This window comes from Primulina eburnea, chromosome 10, assembly GCF_022965805.1.
Source record: "Primulina eburnea isolate SZY01 chromosome 10, ASM2296580v1, whole genome shotgun sequence".
Taxonomy (NCBI): domain Eukaryota; kingdom Viridiplantae; phylum Streptophyta; class Magnoliopsida; order Lamiales; family Gesneriaceae; genus Primulina; species Primulina eburnea.
Window position 1 is genome coordinate 6,091,133 of NC_133110.1, and position 23,315 is coordinate 6,114,447.

Below are 23,315 nucleotides of genomic sequence, written 5' to 3' on the forward strand. Positions count from 1 at the left end.
ATTATAAGAATCGATTTTGAGAAAAATAAAATACTGATTTTGAGAAATTTCGCAAATTTTTCATGTGAATCGTAGTATGTGATATTATATGATTTATCAATTATTTGAATTTTGTGCATAATGACGTAAATGATGTATCAAGCCTTTTGTTTTCTATTAATGTCTATATTATTCTTTGATTTTTGTAAATATCATTTTTTTTATCATTGGTTTTAAAAATGAAGTGAACTGACTTTGGCTTTTGACCAAAATGATTCTTAAGAGTAAAAAATTTGAAAAATCTTTGTTGGAATTAAGATAAGGCCATACATCAATTCAGTCTATGAGTGAAAAAATATCGATTTCAACGCAAATAACTTATCAAGCTGAAAATCAGTGAAACTTGTTAAAACAACTTTTCGTAACAAGATGGAAGCATAGTTTTTCGGAGATTCTATGGTAACTTACATCGAACGAGATTTTGTTGAAAAAATTGATAACAATTTAATAATTAATGAGCTTTATTATAAGAAAAAGCGAATAACAAAACTTCAGTAATGTTTTAGCTCCTTGTTTTTTAAGGTATTAAATACTCTTGTTCTATATTTTCATTAAGTCAATGTTTACACATTTTTTATTTTAAATCTTTTAGTTAATTATTTATTTTATTAAATATAGTATAGGATGGAGCCAGCCCCAGGTATTTTCAAATCCTGGCTCCGCCCCTGCATATGAATAAATTAAACCATCTGCATTATATGCAATAATTGTCGTGTTGTAGAACAATCGAAATGTGACAACTATATAAATAAATTAAACCATCTGCATTAATATACAGTTTAAAGAACTGAGTTGTAAAATTATCGTCATGATGGGTAATGACCAAACTAAATTGGTTAATGATAGGTTATGTGCTCAATTTAATTATTCATTTAATTGGTTTAGCCCAATGCTTACAGATTTTTGGACTTGTTTACAAGCTAGTTGGGGTACCGATCTAGAACTATTTGGATCTGTTTACGGGCTGTTAGAGTAATCCAGACAATTACATTTTTTGGTTACATCACACCAACTATGATTTTTGATAACGACAATGTTCGATATGTATCTATTTCATATTGTATAATATAAAACTAATTAAATGTATAGTACACCTCGGGAGGGCCGGGGTTTTCTCGATGAAATGACATGCAATTAAATGAAATGAAATGGTAGTGCAAGGAAGCTGCCAATTAAGCTGGTTTCTCCTAAACACCCTTTTCCATTCCTATTTTTATCTTACATTTATATATTTTTTATTTCAATGTAATATAGTAGTTCCACCCATTAATATTTTCATAGTAGATCTCTCATTCTCTTGTGAGACGGTATCACGAATCTTTATTTGTGAGACGAGTAAACCCTATCGATATTAGCAATAAAAAGTAATACTCTTAGCATAAAAAGTAATATTTTTTCATAAATAACCCAAATAAGATATCTGTCTCACAAAATACGACCCGTGAAACAGTCTCACACAAAGTTTGCATTTTGAAAATGAAGCAAGTGGTTGTTATGAAATAAATACTAAGAGAGTAGTTGTTTATTTGATTCAACTGTGTCCTCATGGCATTTAGAGAGAGAAAGGTAAATGCTTTAGAGAGAGAAACCAAAGCATCGAAGTTTGTTCGGAATGGATTTCTAAGACCGCTTTATTTTCAATTTTGAATTTTTCACAAAAAAAAGTCGTCTTGTTTTTGCAGAGAAAGATGGGAACCTTAAAATAGCCTTTGTCTTTTGCCTCTTTTGCATTAAATTCCCCTCATTTGCTATCCTCTCTCTCTCTCTCTCTCCGACGTACCCTTGATTTCAATTGCCACCATAACCGACTGAAACTCTTTCTCTCTCCCCATCTCTTCTGTTTGTATGCATGTGTATTGATTACGGTGATGTGGGATTTTCTTACAAAGCGAGGAAAAATGGGCACGGAAGAGTTTCGAGGCAATTAATGATAAAAACAGTGAGCAGGTCTTAATTCTCGCTACTCGAAGTAGCTAGTAGTAGAACCTGCATCTCCTCAGGGGAAAGAATTTATTTAAAAGCTGCGAGCTTTTCTGTTCTTCCTTCCATGGCTTCCAAAAAAGGCAGCGAGGGTACGAGTCATCATCACTCGGCGGATCATTTTTTATTGGAACAAGAACAGCATCAGCATATTCAGCATTCAGCATCATCATCATCAGCATCATCAGACTAATCAGATTTCTTTTGGGATGATGCAATCTTCTTCATCATCGTCAGCTATTCCGGGAACTTTCAATATGTAAGTCTTTTTTTAACTTCTTTTGGTTTTCCATTAATTATATATATATAGCTAATCCGATTTCTCTTTCTTCAAACACTTCTTCGAAATTCAAAGGGTTTTCCTTTTCTCGATTTCTTGGGTCGTTATAAATCCGTCTGTTTCTCGATTGTAATTCTTTTTTTCAACTCTTTGGATGGAATTGTATACACAGAATCAAGGATACTGGAACTTATGACTTGGGTGAACTGGATCAAGCTCTTTTTCTGTATCTCGATAGCCAAGATCAGTCAGCTCAAGATCAAAGACGTAAACTTTTTTTCCTTCCCTTTAAACATATAACGATTAATTCTCTTTTTTTAGAAAAAGAAAATTGAAGTTTTTTTTTCAATATTAATATATTTGTCTGATCTCTCTCTTCTATTTTCAGCTACAAGAAGAGTATTTAAAAAATAATTTCCTTAAATTTTATAAAAACGCTGCTGAGATTCTCCGGGAAAAATTTGGTGTCACGAGGAAAGTGTGTTTCTTGAAGGGACCTATAATAAACCACTCATTGTACTTCCTTTGACCAGATCCTCTCGGCGGGAGAAATGTTTTTTACTCCTCGTGAAATAAAAAACAGAAAAGAGTCCAAGGATCTTATATCTTTTCGATTTTAATGAATTCTTGAATTCTGAAATTTTTGGACCGCGACATGTAACAATTTGTGATACATAAATTTCCTGCAAACTCTGATTGTACTGAAAAAGAGAGACCAATCAGAGATCATCGGTTTCTGTTTCGGCTTTTATTTATTTATTTTCCCTCTGTTGTTTCTGTATTTTTTCTTTCCTTTTGCACAGAGAGCTTTGCATGACTTCTTTCTTACATACCGTGATACCTCTCTAATTTTTTCTCGCCCAATTACTTTAATTACATCATATCATATTACGTACAGACTAAAGTTCTTGCTTCATTTTTGTAACATATTTCTTGAATTTTCTTCTTCTGATTCATCAATTTCGCGGAGCAGAAATTTCTGAGATTAGGCCACACACTTTAAACATCTTCCCTTCTCAACCCATGCACGTGGAGCCATCTGCAGCAGCAACACCAAAGGTAAAATTACATATCCGGTTTAAGATTTTAATAATTCCAATTCTTGACTTGAGAAAAATTAATCTGATTTTAAAATCTTTAATGTGATTTGTCTTAGAACTAATGTGGTTTGCTTAAAATTGTGTTTGGTAGGCAAATAGCACTGGATTTGTTACCGCAGGTACCGGGTCTTGTTCCAAGAGATCATCTGAGCCGTCCATGAAGTTAGCTAACTCTAGAAATGATGTTTCTTCTGCTCCCGAACAGACCAAAGCAGTTAAGGTTAGGACATAAAATATTACAATAATATAATAATCCGTGTGTGTGTGTGTGTGTGTGTGTGTGTGAGTGAGTGAGTTAATGTTTCATTTTTTCGACACTTAAAAATTTTATTTCTCTGTTGTTGTTGCTTTTTTTTTTATGGCAGCGTGAGGGAAACCGGAAAGGTCCTACTTCAAGTACAGAGAATGAAACACCCAAGACTCCAGACCCTAAGGTGTTTTTTGTTTAATTTTAAAAATACCATTTTAGGAAAAATACAATATTAATTTGTAATGTATGTAGTTTTTTCACACACAGACACATGCGGGTGTGTGTTTTATCCGAACTTCATTTTGTTAAATTTCTGTGAAAATGCAGACTCTTAGGAGGCTTGCTCAGAATAGAGAGGCAGCCAGGAAGAGCAGGCTTAGGAAAAAGGTGATTAATTAATAGCAAAAAATTAAGAGAGATTAATTTAAGACCGATTAAGCTTAATTTTTGTGTTAATTAATTGTTTTTTATTTAAATCACAGGCTTATGTTCAGCAGCTAGAGTCAAGTAGGATTAGGCTAACTCAGATTGAACAGGAAATACAAAGGGCAAGATCCCAAGTAAGTCTTCTTTGATCTAGTATTTGCCGCCATTAATTAGTTTAATCCAAATTGTATATGAATAATCATAATAATATGACCTATGATTGGTCAAAATTTTAATTATTTGATTAACCTGTGATTATTTCACTGTTAGGGATTTTATGTGGGAGGAAATGCTATAGGAGACCAAGGCCTTCCTGTTGGTATGAGCAACATAAATTCAGGTATATATGTAAAGTCAACCACCAATGATGTTAAATTTCAATTTTTTATTCAACTTACAATTTTAATATATATGTACTTTCTTAAATCTAATAATTATTTCACAATAATAATCTTATTTTCTTTATTCTATACATTGGATATATTCTAGATGCAGCAATTTTCGACTTGGAATATGCGCGGTGGATGGAGGAGCACCACCGTCTAATGGTGGAGCTTCGGAATGCTGTGCAGGAACACTTGCCGGAAAATGAGCTCCGGATTTTCGTAGACAACTGCTTGGCACACTATGATCAGGTGATGAATCTTAAGAACATGATTGCGAAATCCGACGTGTTCCACCTCATCTCAGGCATGTGGAAGACCCCTGCCGAGCGTTGCTTCATGTGGATCGGAGGTTTCCGGCCATCTGAGGTGATCAAGGTTTGTCTAAATACAACTTAAACCCTAAACAAAAAACCCATCACAGAAAAACACGTGATAACCACGAAAGAATCGATTGAATTCACAAATATATTTAATTTCTTAGAAATGGTTAGATATATAATATATATAGAGTGACATTGTTTTCCTAACAATCAAGAAAATGGTCGATTGAAGCTCTAGAGTCCATCATGCAAACCCTAGTTTTATAATATAATTATTAAAGTTCAAGAAATGAACGATTTCAACTTAATTTGCAAAGAAATCTTTATTAAATACCAAAAACGAGATGTATACAAATTTTTACCTGAAATTCATACTGTATATTCTTCAAAATTGAAAGAAAATAATGTGCCCACGGCATGAAGAAATATGTACGTACGGGTGAAGACGTTAAGTGCATGGATAAACGGACAGCTGTAAAAAGGTTTCATTATATAATATTTATAAAAGAGAAATGATTCTTTTCCTTTATAGGTTTGTGTTAGGTTTCATTCCCAACCAAACCATAAAGTCCATGTCTGTTGGTGTCTCTCTCTGTGTGTGTTTTCTCAGTTATTTTAACAGTACGGATATGTTCACGCCTTAATTTACTGATATCCGTTGTAGGACAAAATAATTTTTTGGTCTATAATTAACTCATTTTATTATGAATTTTGATCCAGCAAGCTGTATTTAAGATTTGGTTTTTAGTACATCAACTTTGATTTTTTTTCCTTGTTTCTGGTTTCCGATTTATTTTATATGTAATATTTTGTCTTATTTTCCGGTAGTCCGGACATTATTTGTCAATTTTAGATCAACCATGGTTTAAAAAATTCTACCGGGTTAAAATGAAAACTTGGCTCCACCACTAATCAGAGTAACGTAAGAAATACTGATATAGTGCTACAAATTGCTTATAAGGATATTGAAAATTTCTGAAATGTCCGGCACTATCAGAAATCAAATACTAGTGCATCAAATGAAAATTAGAATATTTAGTGGATCAATTAATGGACAATTTTTTTTTTTAAATCGAAAGATGATTTTTTCTTGCCAGAAATTTGTCCTTGTCCAATTACAGAAAATAAAGTAAAGAAAGTCCATTTGCAAGACGGATGAATATTATCATTATGGGTTTAAAAGAAAATTATAAATAACATTAATATTTGAATGATTTGCAGATAATATTGAATCAAGTAGAGCCATTGACAGAACAACAACTTCTGGCGATATGTGGGTTGCAGCAATCAACACAAGAAGCAGAAGAAGCCCTTTCACAAGGATTAGAGGCTCTAAATCAGTCGATATCCGAAACGATCGCTTCCGATTCACTCAGCATCCCACCAAATATGAACACTTACATGGGACAAATGGCTTCTGCCATGAACAAACTCTCCACTCTTGAAGGTTTTGTTAGACAGGTAATTAATTTAAATCCCTTCTAATTTAATTTTTATGGTTTTGTTTACTATTTATCGCGCCATGTTTAACGACCTTAATCAATTTATTATAATCCTCACTAACACCATGCTAGTTATTTGTGACACCAAGTTCCCTATTGATTATAGAAAAATATAGACTAGGATCCTCTATCGTGGCATCCTCACAGTAGGGGATGTTGTCCCACAAAGTTTTTTTTATTTTAAAGCTTATATATATATTTTTTAATTTTTTTTTCATTTTTTTGGATTTTTTGTTTTAATCTTTCTTTTACTTTCACTCAAAATTTCATTTTTAAATATTTTTTGCTCTTTTTAAAATATATTATAATTCTTTTTTTTTTCTATTTTTGATTTTTTTTTGACATTTTGTTTAACTCGTTTGTTTTGAAAGTAAAACAAATTTTATGTTTCAATTTTACTTCTTCGCGCATGCTTGATTCATCTATTTTCATCGATACTCGAACAAAATTAAAAATTTGTGTTTTGTTTCGTCATCAATCAATTTTACCAAAAAACATCGAATTTTCATTAATGTGGTAAACACTTGATTATAAAGATAAGAAAGATGAAAAAAAAATTATAATATACTTTAAAAAGAGCAAAAAATATTTTAAAATAAAAATTTTGAGTGGGAGTAAAAAAAAGATTAAAACAAAAAATCCAAAAAAAATATATAAATAAGCTTTTTAAAAAAATAAATTTGTGGCACAACATCCCCTACTGTAGGGATGTCACAGTAGAGGATCCTGGTGTGAAAAATATTTCATGTACATTTTTTTTAAGGAAAGTAATAATAAGTGAAGAGTTATTGTCCGTATCATTTAGCCATCCTGAACTAGTTGCATGCATAAATATCTCTAGATGGAACGTATATATGACGTCACTCCCAACATAAGAATAAAAATGAATATTGAAATATTTAATGTCATTTATAAAATATTTAATGCATGATGTCATTTTCATAACCGTTTGACCTAAACCATATCAAATAGACTACCCAACAAATGTGTATCAATTAATTTGACGATTTGGTTTTGTGTTACAAATTATTATAATTATTTAGCTGGAATTTTATGGTAGATGGCCATGACTAATCATTCATTATATATATATATATATATATATATATATATAATTTTGTGGTAGGTGAAGATTAATTAATCATGGTCCAATTTAAATTTCCTTCATTAGATATTGTAAATAATGGAAGAAGATAATAAAATTTTATACATCTATTGATTTCGAGAAATTTCTAAGCTTCACTCGGTGTGTCGTCCACTAGGTCTGTTTATCGAATTTTCCTTAGAACTCGTTGGCTCTGTATCACATGTGGGATCTTTCTAATTTGTTTCGAGGACCAGCCTATGTTATCCTTTCTTATATGTCAAAGATCGGGACTTTGATCTAACTCAACTTCAAAAACTAGCTCAAAAGAGAAGAATTGTCCAAGTCCATATATGCAATTCCCAAGGATTTTATCCAATCGATAAATGTGAGATAACTAACACACCCCTCACGTCTGATAATGAACATTTGAAGCGTGAAGTTTACAAATTACCGAACTATGGGCATAACGGGTGGTTAGAACATGACTCTGATACCATGTTAAGATTGAGATTTGGACCTAACTCAACATCAAAAGCTAACTTAATGAAGGAGAATTGTCCAAGTCTATATATGCAATTCTAATAGATTTTATCCAACTGACGTGAGACAACTCACACTATGAGTGAAGCATAGTCAAAATTTAACCTTTATCCGTTTTGAATGAAGGACGTGTCTCAAAAATAATTTAATCGGAGAAGATTTGATACGAGTCTATCCGATAGTAGTTGAATTTATCGGTAAACTATAATTTGCAAATGAGACGAATGGGTATATATAGATATTAAAATCCGTAAGCGAAATGTGATTCTAGCTTTTCATGAGTGGATCTACTACTCTATGCTAGGGTGGATGTGTTGTCATAACTAGCTCTTGTTGTTTTCCATATAATACCGTACATCATATCGAAAAATTAATATCGATATCATACTAAAATTTTTGAATGACATAAATTCCGCACCGTTCTTACCAAAAAATTTCGATATACCGAAATTTCGGTACGTTATCGATATAATATCGTTTACACTAAAATTAAAAAAATTAGATGTTATTCGCATCGAAAAACCAATTTTTTTTAAAATCATACCGATATCGAAATTGACATTATATTATAACTTTTAAAATATATGAATTTCTTTCGGTATTTTATGTCAAAATATCGAAATTTTTTGAATTTCATACCGATACCGAAAAATTCGATATGATATTATACCATACCGAAGTTTACGGTACACTATTAAATTCTTTATATGTGGTATTTTGCGGTACAATAAATGCAATATGCTGAAATGTTCGATATTTTTTCCCATGCATAATTATAACTGACCTATAATCTGGGTCGTCCAATTTTTTCCCTATTTTTTTATATGTTAAATCTAGCTCAATTTGTCAATATCTCGGTGATCCAAATTAAAAATAAAAAGATCTCATCTCAATCCATAAAAAAAGCTTAGAAAATTTTAGTTAGAGTAGGAAAAAAAATGGTTGTGCCACTGACTCTATGACTATTAATGATTTAGCATGTATGGTGCGTGTTAAAGCTAAACTTATTACTAAAATATGTGATTGAATCGTTAGACTTGTACCTGTTTTCGTTTATTGGAGTTATTTTTTACTCAAATGACTTGTCTACTATATAAACTTGATTAACTATAACAAACGTATCATGAGTCGATTCGTTTTGTAAAGTAAAAATGATTTTTTGGGTCAAATAATTAACCCGTTCAACTTTAGTCTTTGGTTCATTAAGTTTTCAAAGTTTGATTTTATTATATTAAATTTATTTTTAGATTATTTTGGTCCACTTGTTGACGTGACATCTGACGAGTAAGAAATTTTTGATGACAAATCAGTATTTTTCAGTGTCACATCACTAACTGGACCAAAATAGTCGAAAACTATAATTTTTTGTATCAAAATCAAACTTTGAAAATTTAATAGATCAGAACTCGATCCAAACTGAAAAAATTGGTGGGAAAAAAACTATTTTCTCCTTTACAGATATATATTTAAGAATATGCCCAAATTAAACTCATTTATAATATCATGTCAACGTGTATACTTTTAAATTTCTTTCTTTAGAAAATGTATACGTAAAAATTTCTAATGTTGATGCTGAATGATTACATACAAAGTCAACATTCATGCACGATAATTAAGTTATTTTTTTTTCTTTTTCTTTCATTATTACTTTAGTTTTAATTTTTGAAATTACTTTTAATATATTAAATAGTTATTTTACAGGCTGATAATTTAAGGCATCAAACCCTTCATCGGCTGCATCAAATCTTGACTACGCGCCAGGCTGCACGTTGTTTTCTGGCTATGGCCGAATACTTCCACCGCCTCCGTGCCCTCAGTTCTCTCTGGTTGGCCCGCCCCCGTCAAGAGTAAACGGAGAGGCGAAGAGGGAAAAATACAGAAAGAGAGGACTAGAAAAGTAGTAGCAAGATGGCTAGATATTTTCGATGTATCTTTTAAAAAACTTTAGTTAGGAGTTTAGTCATCGTTTATATACCCTTTAAATCGTAGAGATGTATAGATAGACGTACGTTAGATTCTTAAGAAGTAAAGATCATACTAATTTAAACTATTTCTCTCGTCTCCATTATCGTTTAATTTGCCACTTGAAATATCATAAGAAATAAAAGAAATGTTGATAAAAATTACTGGAAATTAATGAACATGAGTCGTTCTTTCGTTAAATGCTCTTCTTATATTTTCTAAACCCTCAAAAGATTGAACTTTATGACAAAAAGACAGAAATCAATTAGTAATTTAAGATTAAATCCAATAATTGACCAACACATATGGAGTTAGTCAATGCTGAAATTGTTATAAAATTGAATATGTAAGCCTACCGTAGCTTAAGGAGATTAAGTCGATAATATATATATATATATATATATATATTTGATTTGATACGGTGAACACCAAGTACATCATTGAGGTAGAGTCATGTATATCTAATAAATGAATGTCAATTCAACCGATATTCACGTTGATAGCACGACAAGGGGTGCTCACGATATGAGAAAACTAAAGGAAAGCTTGACATAAAATAAAAAAGAAATGCACCGTCGACGCATATGTTGGTTGGTAGTAGGTACACTTAATTCAAAGGATTTTTTTGTTAGATATACTTCTATCGATGCTTCTTTTCATATGTTTAAAAGGTCACCTAAAACATTATTTTAAATGTCTAGTTCTATCCCCTTTCGTGTTGTCAAAGATATTTAAATTATTTATGATATTATACTTCAGAGGATTCATATATGTTGGTTCTCGAATTCTATGCTATGGTTCGTGAGATTCGATTATAAATGATATATGATATAAGAATGATAAATTGATATACGTTGATATATAACATAATGGTTTATAATTATAATATTTTATACAATTTTACCTAACATTGGATGAAACAAAGATAGATAAGTGTAACATTTCATCTGCATATATAGCGAACAACGCAAATATGTGTAAATGAGGTTGGGATAAAAAAAAAACCAAAATATGTGTATATTCATAAAACTTATAAGCCAGTGAATCAAAAGGGAAAAAAATTCAATCAATAAATAATTAAATATTTTTATTGAGTTTGATTAAAATTAAATATGTAAATGGGGGAAATTCGAAATGTACACTCAAATAAATGAAAGGCCAATGCAAACAAAGGAAAAATCAACAGTTCATGTGAATACTGTCAATTGTGGTGCATGAACTGGATAACAGAAAACTCTACGTTAATTAAAACTCGAAGCTAAAATTGCTATTATTTTCAAAATAATAAAATTAATTTATACTCATTACGGTTGAAATATAACATAATTAAATTACTAGTGCATTCATAGATGGCACCAAATTGTCTAATATAAACCCGTGGATATTGAAATAGAGAAAAAAAATTTGTGAATTAACTTGTTTAATTATAAGTTTTGTGACTGAGTTTTCAAAGTTTGATTTTGGTACACTAATTTTTAATTTTTTATTATTTTAATCAGATTGCTAATGTCACGCCAGAAAATATTTATATGACATCAAAAAATTGTCATAATATTGAAAATTGTTGATTTGACAGATGTCACCATCTAAATTAAAACAAAATAGAAGAAAATTAAATGTCAATATACCAAAACAAACTTTGACAATTTAAATGACAAAAAAATCATTTTTTCATTAAATACTACAAAAAAAATTCGATATAATAAATTTTGTAACATAACAAAATTTTGTAAGAAAAATTATGTAATCTTCAGTCAATATAATAAGCAACATTGATAAATAAATATGATTTCTGGTAGATATCTTGATTGAATTATATTACGAACTAACAAGGATAATTCGACATTTATTTATTTATTGCTAATAAAGGAAAATCATCCCTATAACAAGAAATGTACTTGTGGACATACCCTTTACAATTGGAAAATTATATATTTATTTTGGAGACTTAGCCTATCTAATTATGTTAACAACACTTGTAACCAAAAATAGTAATAATTGTTAAAAAGAAAAAATTTATGGTAAAAATAAAAATATCAAATTTACAAAATATATTAAACTACACACTTTTATAAAATTTTTCCGCTCAATTGTATGTTTCTTCACAAATTGAGAGACCCATTTACAGAATTATTTGAAAATAATCCAAAAATAAATACATCATTAATTACATTCATCACCATGCATTAAATTTCAATATTTACACTCTTATTTTCAATACTCAATATCTTATTTTCAACATTAGTGATATATATAACCCAAGAAAATGGGATTAAAAGGGCTCTACTCTTCCTTCTTCTAGGGCATTCGATTAAGAACCATCTTCTGAGAAGTTGAGCAGCTACAATTCACTCGATTTTCGCAGAGCAACTGCATGATGGATACGTGAAAATTGAAGAAAATGTTCGAGATATTGAAAACATGAATATATATATATATGACCTTAAATTTGTTGAGTAATTTTGTTAGCCCAGTGACACATATATACCTTGTATTGTTTCTGAAGGTTTTTGATGTATTCCACAGCAAAATCCAACATATCTGCTGTGTTGGTTTGCTGCATGTCCAGAAAAAAGATTGGAAATATTCATTAAAGTAAATTGATTTCCAAAATGGATTGGAAATATTCATTAAAACATGTACCTTATCCATGTTTGGAACCAGTTCTTGTAGTTTCCTCATTCTTTCACTGATCCTAGTCCTTCTTAACTGCACCAAATATCTTTCATTTCATCTCAAATTGTACCTAACTATTGGAAACATATAAATAAATAAATATATTTGTGTGTGTGTGTGTGTGTAGATATATATATATATGTGTGTGTGTGTGTGTGTGTGTGTGTGTGTGTATACCCTCTCGGCAATGCTCCGTGGATGAGTGGCACAACCGCGCTTGGCACGGATCTTACAAGGAACCATATCTTGAAGCTGCAACAGCTTCTCCATTTCAGACGAAGTCTTCGATAAACTTAAGTGGCGTGACAAAGTATTTGATCTGTTCTCAGGCTCCCCATTCTGTTCACACACACACAAAACACATACTGAATTGTGAACATAATAACAAGTTTATACAGTATATATTAGTGATAAAGACAGAAACAAGATTTACTACCAGAGTGTTACCAAATAACTTGTGAGGATCATCATCATGTTCCCTTTTGATGTCAGTAGAGAACTTATCTGCGAAATTCGAACAATCGTTCCAAGAACCAAATGGGAATCCAAATAGACTGTCATCGTCACTGCCTCTCCCGGCCTTTGCATCATCCGGTCCATTTTCAACCTCTGAAATCTGAGACAAAGTTCCAGAGAAGAAAATATTGCGATTTTTTAGCCTGCTTGAACATGGACTTGAGTCTCCATTATTATCACTACAATCAGATATCTTATAGCTTCCAGTCCCTGACCTTACACTTCCATAAGCTGAAAATTAAATTCTGACAAATTGTGAGCAATAGGTGCACTTTACCAATTCACACTGAATCACAAATAAAAATAGTAATTAAAAACAACTCTTCAAGTATTCTTGATTAATTTAAAGTACCAAATAACTAACAGAGAAAAATCAATCAAAATTATCCCAATCCTTTTTTGTCAAACTCATATTTTTCACATCCACTATCATAGATTCAATTCAACAAAGCATCAATCCAAGAAATTTAGATTTATGGTATACTTGTGATATTTTAAAGAGAGAGAGTACCATGTTGAGGGGTGAGATTTGAAAAAAATCCAGCAGTACTGTTTTGCCTCAAAAGATTTGGACTCATTTTTCCCAGCACTTGAAGCTCCATCCCCATTGAACTCATAGCGACTGCACTAAACCCACCACCATCCACAGCCAAAGACCCTGATTGGCCAACATTTTGACTTGGGTATTGTGGTGGCAACCGCGCACCAATTCCACTGCTACCATTATTTTTACAAATATAATTCATTCTACTATTTTCATCACCGAAACAAAATCTAGAACTCAATCTTGCAGTGCCCTTTTCACGAACCCCATTATTTGTAAGACTTGCCAGCATAAAACTGGGAGCCGACCTATACTTCAGCAGCCCATAATTGACTTGGCTGCTGTTCGGGCTACTAAACTGCTGCCACTCGCAGTAGTTTGAATTTGTATCAGATTCCATGAACAGAAACCAAAGCTCGGTGTTCTTCGGAAACCCAGATCGGTGTTCTTCAGCTTGGGATTAGGTGAAGATATAAGGCCCGAATCAGAGTATAATGCATGGGAATCGCCATACATTCCCGCAGTGTAACTTTATCCCCACACAAAATTCTTGGAGTCTTTATCAGAATTAAGCAGCAGCTTATTTTTTAAGCAGTTGAGGGGAAATGAAATCTTGTAACAGAAGCAACAGAGAGATCTGACTTTTTTGAGAAGTCCTCGATCAGCTTGGATTTTGATGTTTTCAATTTTTTTTTTAAAAAAAAACCTCGTGGGCAGTGAAGATTCAAATATGTTATGAAGCAAAAGATGATGGAGATACGGGGTTGTTTTATACTTTTATTTACTGTAAATTTCCATTTTTGGCTAACCTTTGCAAAAAGTGGGACCGGAGGCCGAGACTTTTTTTTAGTAGTGCAGAGGAAGTGAGAGGGACATGTTGGAGAGGGGAACGGTTTATTTAATCCTATTTATTCTTCTGATATGATGAATGATCAAGATTTACTCATTTATATATAGGACTCATTTTTTTTTTTTGAAATTGTATGTGTGACAAGATCTTACCCCTTAAAATGAAATGATGATAGTGCTCATATAGGTAGGATCTCATTAATCGAGGGGAGCCAATGTTCTAAAAAAACGTGAAATATTTCGAAGTGTGTATGTGGAGTTCTAAATTTTTCAATTTAAGTGAGATTAGCACATGTTTAATCGTGAATTTTTTTTTATCTTTAGTGTAATTGTAATTATCTCAAATCAATAAATAAAAAATAATACATAAATATGATAAATTTAAGTCTGATGCATTAATTCTCGTATTTATAAAACATAAAAATCTCAAAATTACAATCTTTATTTGTTTTTGCAACTAAATCACATTAAAAATTATAAATATTTGTCAAATCATTATCAGACATGCTTAATCATAATTAAAATTAAAAAATAAACATCTAAATTATAAATATAATTTATTATTTTAAAATAAAAAAGACATACCTTCAAAATAAAAAATTTAAAAATAAATAAATACGATTAATTGTGCTTAAGCACACTTAATCAAACGGTTTAATTATGCTTAATTCGGTCAAACTACAGTTTAACCGTTTTTTTCTCCTTCTCTCCGAAGTACGGCGTTTTTGTCGAGCTTCAATATTAACCGAGCTTTTTAGAACATTGAAGGGAACAAAATTTAAGAAAAAGGTAGGGATTGCAGACATCAGCAAACGATATTAACAAACATTTTTAATTTAATAATAGTTCCCATGAATTACAAATAGTGGTATAAAAATGGGGATAAATAAGCACGCACGTTGTATCCATTTTTTCGGATGAATTCAGGAAACTAGTTAGAATAAAAATTCGATCAGTGTGGGACGTTTCAGGGATTGATCAGTTAATTCGGCAATGTTCGAAAGAAATTATTTTAAATGTTTTCGAGCTTTTAGTTAATGAAACATTGGAAATTTTATTGTAAAAGTTCAGAAAACGCACTTAAAATAAATTGTTGTAAACATTACCTTAATCACATTCTTGAGTTTAGATCATTAACTTGGCAGACTTTTGTATGGATATACTAATTTTTAATTTTCGATTATTTGATATAGTTGTTTACATGACATCAATAGATCGAATATGTAACAATTTTTGGTACTGTGTTCGCATTTTGGTGAAATGAGTTGCACCAATTTAAAAAAGCAAACTTCGAGAACGTAGTGAATCAAAGCTTAAAATGATTCAAGTAGGTGTACAAAAAAGTATTTTCTTCATGTTTTAATACGTCTTATAAGATGTAATTACGAATGAGTTAGTCTCTTGTGAGACGGTCTCACGAATCTTTATATGTGAGACGGATCAATCTTATCGATATTCACAATAAAAAGTAATATTTTTTTATGGATGACCCAAATAAAAATATGTCTCACAAAATACGACACGTGAGACCGTCTCACACAATTTTTTGTCGTAACGAATATATTGGAGATATGCATCTCAAGGCTCGAATATCGGTAGAGTTGACTTATTTCATAGATAAAGATTCGTGAGACCGTCTCACAAGAGACCTACCACATGCATTAATGTGCAATAATTGTCACAGTTGGTTAGAACAATTGAAACGTGGAAATTATGTTGCTGAATGATTTAAAAGATTTGAGTTGTATCATTACCATCGGTGATACTAAAATGATAAGCGTTCGGTTCTAAAATTATTATTAGAGCCAAGGTCACGGACTCACAGGTTTGCTTATCATTGATTGTGAGGAGTTAAATTATTGAGAGAATTATGGTTGATGTTACTTTTTGTTAAAAGAGTCAAAACGTGACACTTTGTTGTACGATTTAAAAGATTTGAGTTGCACAATTATCATAAATTATAGTTTTTGGTGAAGCGATAAATACTCGATCCTACGATAATTATTGACTCAACATAAAATGAGCTATTTACAAAAGTAGAACATATATAACATATCGAATTGAAATTATTCGACAAGTAAAAAATCAATAAATTCGCATTCTAAATATGTTTACTTTAAGACTTTAAGTGATATGATAAATAATATTATGATTATTAAAATATCTAAGTAAGATATGAAATAGTAATATGTAGAAATAATAATTGTATAATTTAATTGATTAAATTTGAAATTACTCTTCGATCTTTTTATTAATCAATGAATATGAATAAAGTAAATAGAACATATTGTCAATTTCATTCACTTACTTGATCGAATCATCGCACAAAAATGTGAGGAAATTAAAAAAAAATTGATTATATTCGGCAGCATATCCGAATTAACTTGAGAGGACCGAACCAATCGCGGGAGAGAAATGGTCAAGTTAAGAATTTTTTAGATTCAAGTTTGATAAGGATAAAATTGGAATAATATCGGGGCGACGTCGTCATATCGAGGAACAATATTTTATATTATATGATTCAATTTAATCTCCATTCATTGAATTGTCCCCACAATTTTGTTAAGTATAATCAAGAAAATATATGAGATCGAAATACGTACATTGTTCTAAATATATAATATTCAACATAGGATAAGAAAGCTTAATTTATTTGCATTCTATTATTCGTTTCATAATTTAAATATCTAATTTTGATATATAGCTCATTAATCATGTTCATCTTTTGTGCTCACTGTTATTGAGGTAACATTCACTTAGTGTAAGTATAATTTTGATACGTTTTATCACTTTTAATATGTGAGTGTCATCTCAACAGTGGACAATATATAGGAGTGTCAATCGGGTGGGTTGGGTCGGATTTCGGGTCAACCTGCGAAAATTTTTTTTTTAACCGAACCCGAAGCAACCCGAAAACCCCCAACACGAACACGAACCCGTATAACCCGACTCAACCTGTCTAACCCACCTAACCCGAATCTTATTAATTTTTTTTAAACTTTTTTTAAAAAATTCATAAAAAAAATTCATAAAAATAAAAAATAATAATATTATTTTAATTTAAACACATAATAACAAAATTTTCGATTTAAATTTTAAAGTTTAATAGTAGAAAATTAAAAATATATTTACTAAATCAAATAAAAAATTGTTGAAAAAATAAAAATATGCAAAATAAATATTAAATGATGAAAATTTATCATATAAATATACAATAAATTTTGTTCAAACATACAATATATAAAAATATACGTAACATTTTCAAAAAAAAAGTTCGCGGGTCGACCCAACCCGACTCAACCCGAAACCTGCCTAACATGACACTAACCCGAATCAACACAACCCGAACCCAACCCGAGCCTGAAAAACCCCAACCCGAACCTGATTTTTTTCGTATAGGGTCGTATCACATTTTGACACCTCTAACAATATATCAAAATTATTGAAAAATTATATAGAACCTGCTTTAATATTTTTTTTACGTTAATTGCTAACAACATCTTTGATAGTTTTTGGGAGAAAGTTAATTAATGCATTCTAGTTATCAGAAATTCAAAAAAGTTGATTTCATGACATATTTATTTGGATAATCTTGATTTGAAAGTGATATTTATTGAAAATTTAGTGTCTGATTCCAGCAAGTGTCACTAGTCCAGACGCAGGCTTGGAATTTTCCCTGAGCCTAAAATCACGAAAAAGACCGTTAGAATGGGACCGAGAGGGTATCCGGCGTAACCCCTCCGATGCTCAAGTCAGAGACTGAGGATATAAAGGGATGAGCAGCTAAGGAAGCTGCTGAAAAACAATATAGTGAATGCCCGAGTTGAATGCTCAAACCTAGTATTTATAGGAAAATACATGGGCATGTGATGGGTCTTTCACCTTGGCTGGATGGGTCAGGGGTCACAAATTTGGTTTGGACCAATCCTAATGAGCCCATTCATAAGGTATTAGACAAACAACCAAAGTAATAGAATACTTTTTAATGCATATAGTGCAAATATGACTTCATGATGAAATACATTGACCATTGGACATATATTTGCGGTTAATAATACAATGTAGATAGACCATGAGTCATAACACTCTTTCTGCAGTGCCATAAATTTCTCTCATTAGTGAAGATAACCGAGTTCGGTATAATATGACTAATCATATATTTTTAGGGCTTCTCCAACCCTGCGCTATCACAGCGTGAAATACTATGATAGCGCAAGATTTCTCCTCTAACGGAGGCTGCGCCAATTTTGGTGCGGAGGAGAAATCCACCGCCATTTTGGCGCTGGGTTTGGGCCTTCTTTTTTTATATATATAATTTTTTAAAGTTTTTTAATTAATATAAATACGTATTAAATATTTTTAATAATAATATTATATAATTGATGAATAAAATTTAATCGTGTTGATATAAAATATAATTCATAATAAAAATTAAAACACAAAAAAATTAATTATAATTATATTAGAATATGTATTAATTCGTATTATAAATATGTTTTTTAATTAATATAAATACGTATTAATTCGTATTATAAATATTAGAGTTAATATATATAAGAATCAAATAAATAAATTTAACTATTAATAAAAATAAAATGATAATTATAATACTAATATTAACATTAATTATAATTAAATTGTTAAATTTATAAATAAATAGAAAACAAATAGAATATTCTAGGAATATATTTTTTAGTGTAAAATTTGAAGTAAATGAGTTGGAGATGAATGTTATATTTGGTGCAGAAACTGCACTATTTTGGTGCAGAAATTGCACCAAAATAGATTTATGGGTTGGAGATGACCTTACGATAATCAAATAAAATTTATATATTTAACATACATTTTTTAAAAAAATATCATATATACTATAGGTAGTGTCACCCAATTCAGTCCACCCTGGAAATGGTTTTTTTTTTAATTTATTTATTTCATTTTCCTAGTGATCAATAAGTAGTACATTATTGAAAGATGCCAAGATAACGGGGCTAAAACCCTAACTTGCACTTGAAGCTTGCCAGAGATTAGGGTTCGATGGACTGGGAATATGATTCAGATTCTGATGCACACGAATTAATTTTGAAGGGTATATACATTGGGTTTTTACACACTCACGATATTGACTTAATACCAACTTTTTTTTAGAAATAATTGAAAGAACATATCAACAATAATTCTTATCCCTATGCGACAACGCGAACCGGATAATCGAGAGAACGTATTAAAAATAATTTGTATCCCTATATATACGACACGAATCGGATGCAGATAATTGATTAATTTTTACACAATCAAACTTATTTGTGTCCTTCGTGCCTGATTAATTAGACATTCTATAATCATGTATGTTCCCCCTCTATATGTATATTGAATGAAAGTTGAAATAATTGTTAATACCAACAACAAATTTATATTTGTAAGTGGTACTAAAGCAATACATTTAAAATATTTATATGGAAAATTAAATAACGAATAATTGATTATGATTATGGAAAATCATTTAAAAATTATAAGATATAGATAAAAATAAAAAAATCTTTTTATCAGTTGTGATAGTTATAAACTGAATTAGGTTTTTATGATATTTTTATTAAACGAAAATCGAGTGTTTTTGTAAATTGAGAAGATGGGTATTTTGAAATTATTTACTAGCTATAAGCCTTTCAAAATATAAAAATATCATCAACTGTAATAATATATATATATATATATATATATATATATATATATATATATATATATATATTTCGGCGATAGAACAAGCTGGAGAGCGAAATCAATCAGATTATGGGTGAAATTATTTGAATATTTTTTTATGTTTATATTTCAAACGTAAAAAACTAAAAATCGTTATCTGCACCTCATTTTGTGTTGCATATACTCAATTTTATGTGCAATTTTTTTTTAAAAAAATAAAGTGGAGAGTATATACGTACAACAATAAACAGTGCAAATAACTATGCACCTCATTTTGTGTTGCATATACTCAATTTTATGTGCAATTTTTTTTTAAAAATAAAGTGGAGTATATACGTACAACAATAAACAGAGTGCAAATAACAATTCCCTTCAAATGTATATTATTAAAAAATTTCGGTGCGTGTCCTATCCTGATTAGGGATGGTATATCGTATCGTACCGAAAATCATATATCGTATATCGTATCGAAAAATACGGTATAAAAAAATTCATATAGATATCGTACGGAAAATTTCGGTACATATAACTCGCATATCGATTATAACGAAATTGTACGGTATACCGAGATTTCGGTATGGTATCTGTGTATACAGTTTTATACCTAAAATTATTATATTTTAAAATTTTATAAATTTAATTCTTTTAAAATATTATATATTTTAAAATTTTTGTATATTTTTTCAGTATTCCGGTATATACCGAAATTTTAAATTGCATACCGTTACCGTCCATACCGTACCGAAATCTTCGGGTACCGAAAACTCGATAAATTCGACATTTTTTCGGTACAATAATATTGATATACCGAACAATTCGGTATTTTTTCCCACTCTTAACTGTGATCAAAGGAAGGTGCATGTTTCCCTTTCCAATAGTTAATACAAATTGAAATTGAAAAGGTCACAAAGGGGAACCAGTTTTGGTACTGAATCAACAAGAATGCAACATCCTCTTTTTTTTTTCTTTTTTTTTTTGAGTGAGTCTCATGTGAGACCGTCTCACGAATACTAATCTGTGAGACGGGTCAACCCTACCCATATTCACGATAAAAAGTAATACTCTTAGCATAAAGAGTTATACTTTCATGGATAATCCAAATAAAAGATCCGTCTCACAAATTCAACTCGTGAGACCGTCTCACACAAGTTTTTGCCTTTTTTTTATCTACTATACCATTTATATATTTTTGTATTTATTTTTATTAAAGTCAACGGGATTAAAATAACTAAAATTGTTGTCATGATCGATAAAAAAAAGTAACCCGTCGATTACAAAATTAATCCATTTTTATTGATAAAAATATCAATAAATATATATATTTTAGTTAATTTTTAATTCACCAATAATTACCATTTATGTCAGCCTTCCAAAATTTTAAAAATTACTATAATATTCATTTTTATCATTATCTAGACTCTTGAATTTTTAAATATTCATATAACTTCTACATACAAAATTACTTTATTAAAAAAATAATAATAATTTCTTATAAAAAGCCACAAGTAAAATAATAATAATAATTTTAAAAAAAATTATTTAGCACAAAATAACTTTATATCGAGTATCATAAGCTTGAATTTGATAAAGATGTAATCTTTTTTATTTCTTTTGTTTCAATAGGTTCATACTTAGATAGGTAAACAAATATGTGTTTAGGAGTAGTGATTTTTTTCACTCAATTTGTTTACCTTTAGATGGGTAACAATGATGTATTTGGCAGACAACAGAATTGTAGGCTATACAAGGGAAATGCTCTAAACATCTGCTATTGTTTGTTGGATTGCTTGTTCAATGCTCAGACCATAAACTTTACAGGCGAGGGTTGAAAGAACATTTTGCCCTGCATAAAAATTTGAAAGTATTTTTTGATTTTATCAGATCCAAATATGTATTGGTTAGAGAAGATGATAAGCTAAGAGATTAGATTTAGATGGGTCAAAACAAACCGTGCTGAAAAAAGCTTCAGAATAGACATCTTAGAACTGGCAACTTTGAGAGTACAAATAATCACCAAATATAACATCCACTGGATCAATATCGAAAACCAATTACTGCCCTGGATCATATTGCGACAGTTTTTCGACCATTGTTAATTAGCGACAGTTTAAGATATATTTTAGCGACGGTTTTTGACTAAGCCGTCGCTAATGACATAATCCGTCAGTAATTTTTTGAGTTAAATAAAAAAAATTACTTTATAATTTAATAAACAATCTGAATAAACTAATAATATTCATGATCTTAACTAACACTTAGAAATTTACCAAGAATTGAAGCGAAAAAATTTACCCTAAATCGAAACTAAAATCGTCTAAGAGAGAAAAATGTATCGTGTGTAAGAAAAAGGACAAAAAACGAGGATATTTATAGAAAAAACCGTTGCTATTTGCGACGATTTTTGTTTAAAGCTTCGCAATTTTTAAGCAAAATTGTCGCTAAATATAGCGATGGTTTTAACTATCGCTATATTTAGACGGTTAAACGATAGCGACGGTTAAACTGTCGCTATATTTAGCGACAGTTTAAGAAAACCGTGGTAAAACCGTCACTAATAACGACGGTTAAGCAAAAAATGTTACTATTAGTGACGGTTTTTGTTTAAATCGTCGCAATTTTTAAAATAATGTTGTGTATTCGTTATTTTCTTGTAGTGGGGATGTTCAAGATGAAAACATAGACGTGAGTGATAATCGGCCAATTCGAGAATGTACAAGTATACAAACTATTATGATACATGTAAAATTCAATATACTCGAATATTAAGAATCAAGTCAAGAATCTCATGTTTAGTCTAAAGACACCTGAGTGTTTAGTCTCTAATCTGCCCTAGACATGTTTTGGCCCTCACATTTATCATCAAGACATGAACCTACAATATCTAAAGTCATCAGAGCCTGCGGGTCTCGTCGGACACTGTAGCTCTCGATACCCAACCGTCCACAATATAGAACAGAGTTGAGCGGCCCCAACAAACGAGATATATCTCAAAAAATATCAGGTCCAACGTGATATGTCATGCATATGTCAAGAGTAAATTATAAAATATGCAGCATATAAGTGTGTATACTACGCTTGTATATCTCAATAGGTCTCGTACATCACTAAAACAATCTGACAAAAAATCTACTCGTTTGAATCTAGACAATATCAATGTATTG

General features: G+C 30.5%; 2 protein-coding genes across 2 annotated transcripts; one reads left to right on the top strand and one right to left on the bottom strand.

The window, feature by feature from the left end:
• The first annotated feature begins 1,591 nt into the window (after nt 1-1,591).
• Nucleotides 1,592-9,962, top strand: LOC140842812 (bZIP transcription factor TGA10). The gene is made up of 11 exons (XM_073210977.1): nt 1,592-2,278; nt 2,472-2,566; nt 3,273-3,358; nt 3,491-3,619; nt 3,765-3,833; nt 3,977-4,036; nt 4,132-4,209; nt 4,346-4,415; nt 4,565-4,836; nt 6,003-6,242; nt 9,612-9,962. Exons 1-11 carry the CDS (start codon nt 2,229-2,231, stop codon nt 9,759-9,761), a joined length of 1,299 nt encoding a protein of 432 aa, XP_073067078.1. The 5' UTR covers nt 1,592-2,228; the 3' UTR covers nt 9,762-9,962.
• A 2,130-nt stretch (nt 9,963-12,092) lies between these two features.
• LOC140803608 (transcription factor bHLH130-like) lies at nt 12,093-14,355 on the bottom strand. The gene is made up of 6 exons (XM_073159511.1): nt 13,576-14,355; nt 12,985-13,295; nt 12,726-12,887; nt 12,516-12,581; nt 12,361-12,429; nt 12,093-12,242 (listed from the first exon to the last, which is right to left on the bottom strand). Exons 1-6 carry the CDS (start codon nt 14,006-14,008, stop codon nt 12,171-12,173), a joined length of 1,113 nt encoding a protein of 370 aa, XP_073015612.1. The 5' UTR covers nt 14,009-14,355; the 3' UTR covers nt 12,093-12,170.
• Between the last annotated feature and the right edge of the window lie 8,960 nt (nt 14,356-23,315).

Coding starts and splice junctions, on each gene's coding strand:
- LOC140842812 (XM_073210977.1), top strand. CDS start 2,229: ATGATGCAATCTTCTTCATCATCGTCAGCTATTCCGGGAACTTTCAAT. Junction 2,567..3,272: donor GTCAGCTCAAGATCAAAGAC/GTAAACTTTTTT, acceptor TTCGCGGAGCAG/AAATTTCTGAGATTAGGCCA. Junction 4,416..4,564: donor TATGAGCAACATAAATTCAG/GTATATATGTAA, acceptor GATATATTCTAG/ATGCAGCAATTTTCGACTTG.
- LOC140803608 (XM_073159511.1), bottom strand. CDS start 14,008: ATGGAATCTGATACAAATTCAAACTACTGCGAGTGGCAGCAGTTTAGT. Junction 13,296..13,575: donor AAATCTCACCCCTCAACATG/GTACTCTCTCTC, acceptor TTTAATTTTCAG/CTTATGGAAGTGTAAGGTCA. Junction 12,243..12,360: donor ACCTTCAGAAACAATACAAG/GTATATATGTGT, acceptor TCCATCATGCAG/TTGCTCTGCGAAAATCGAGT.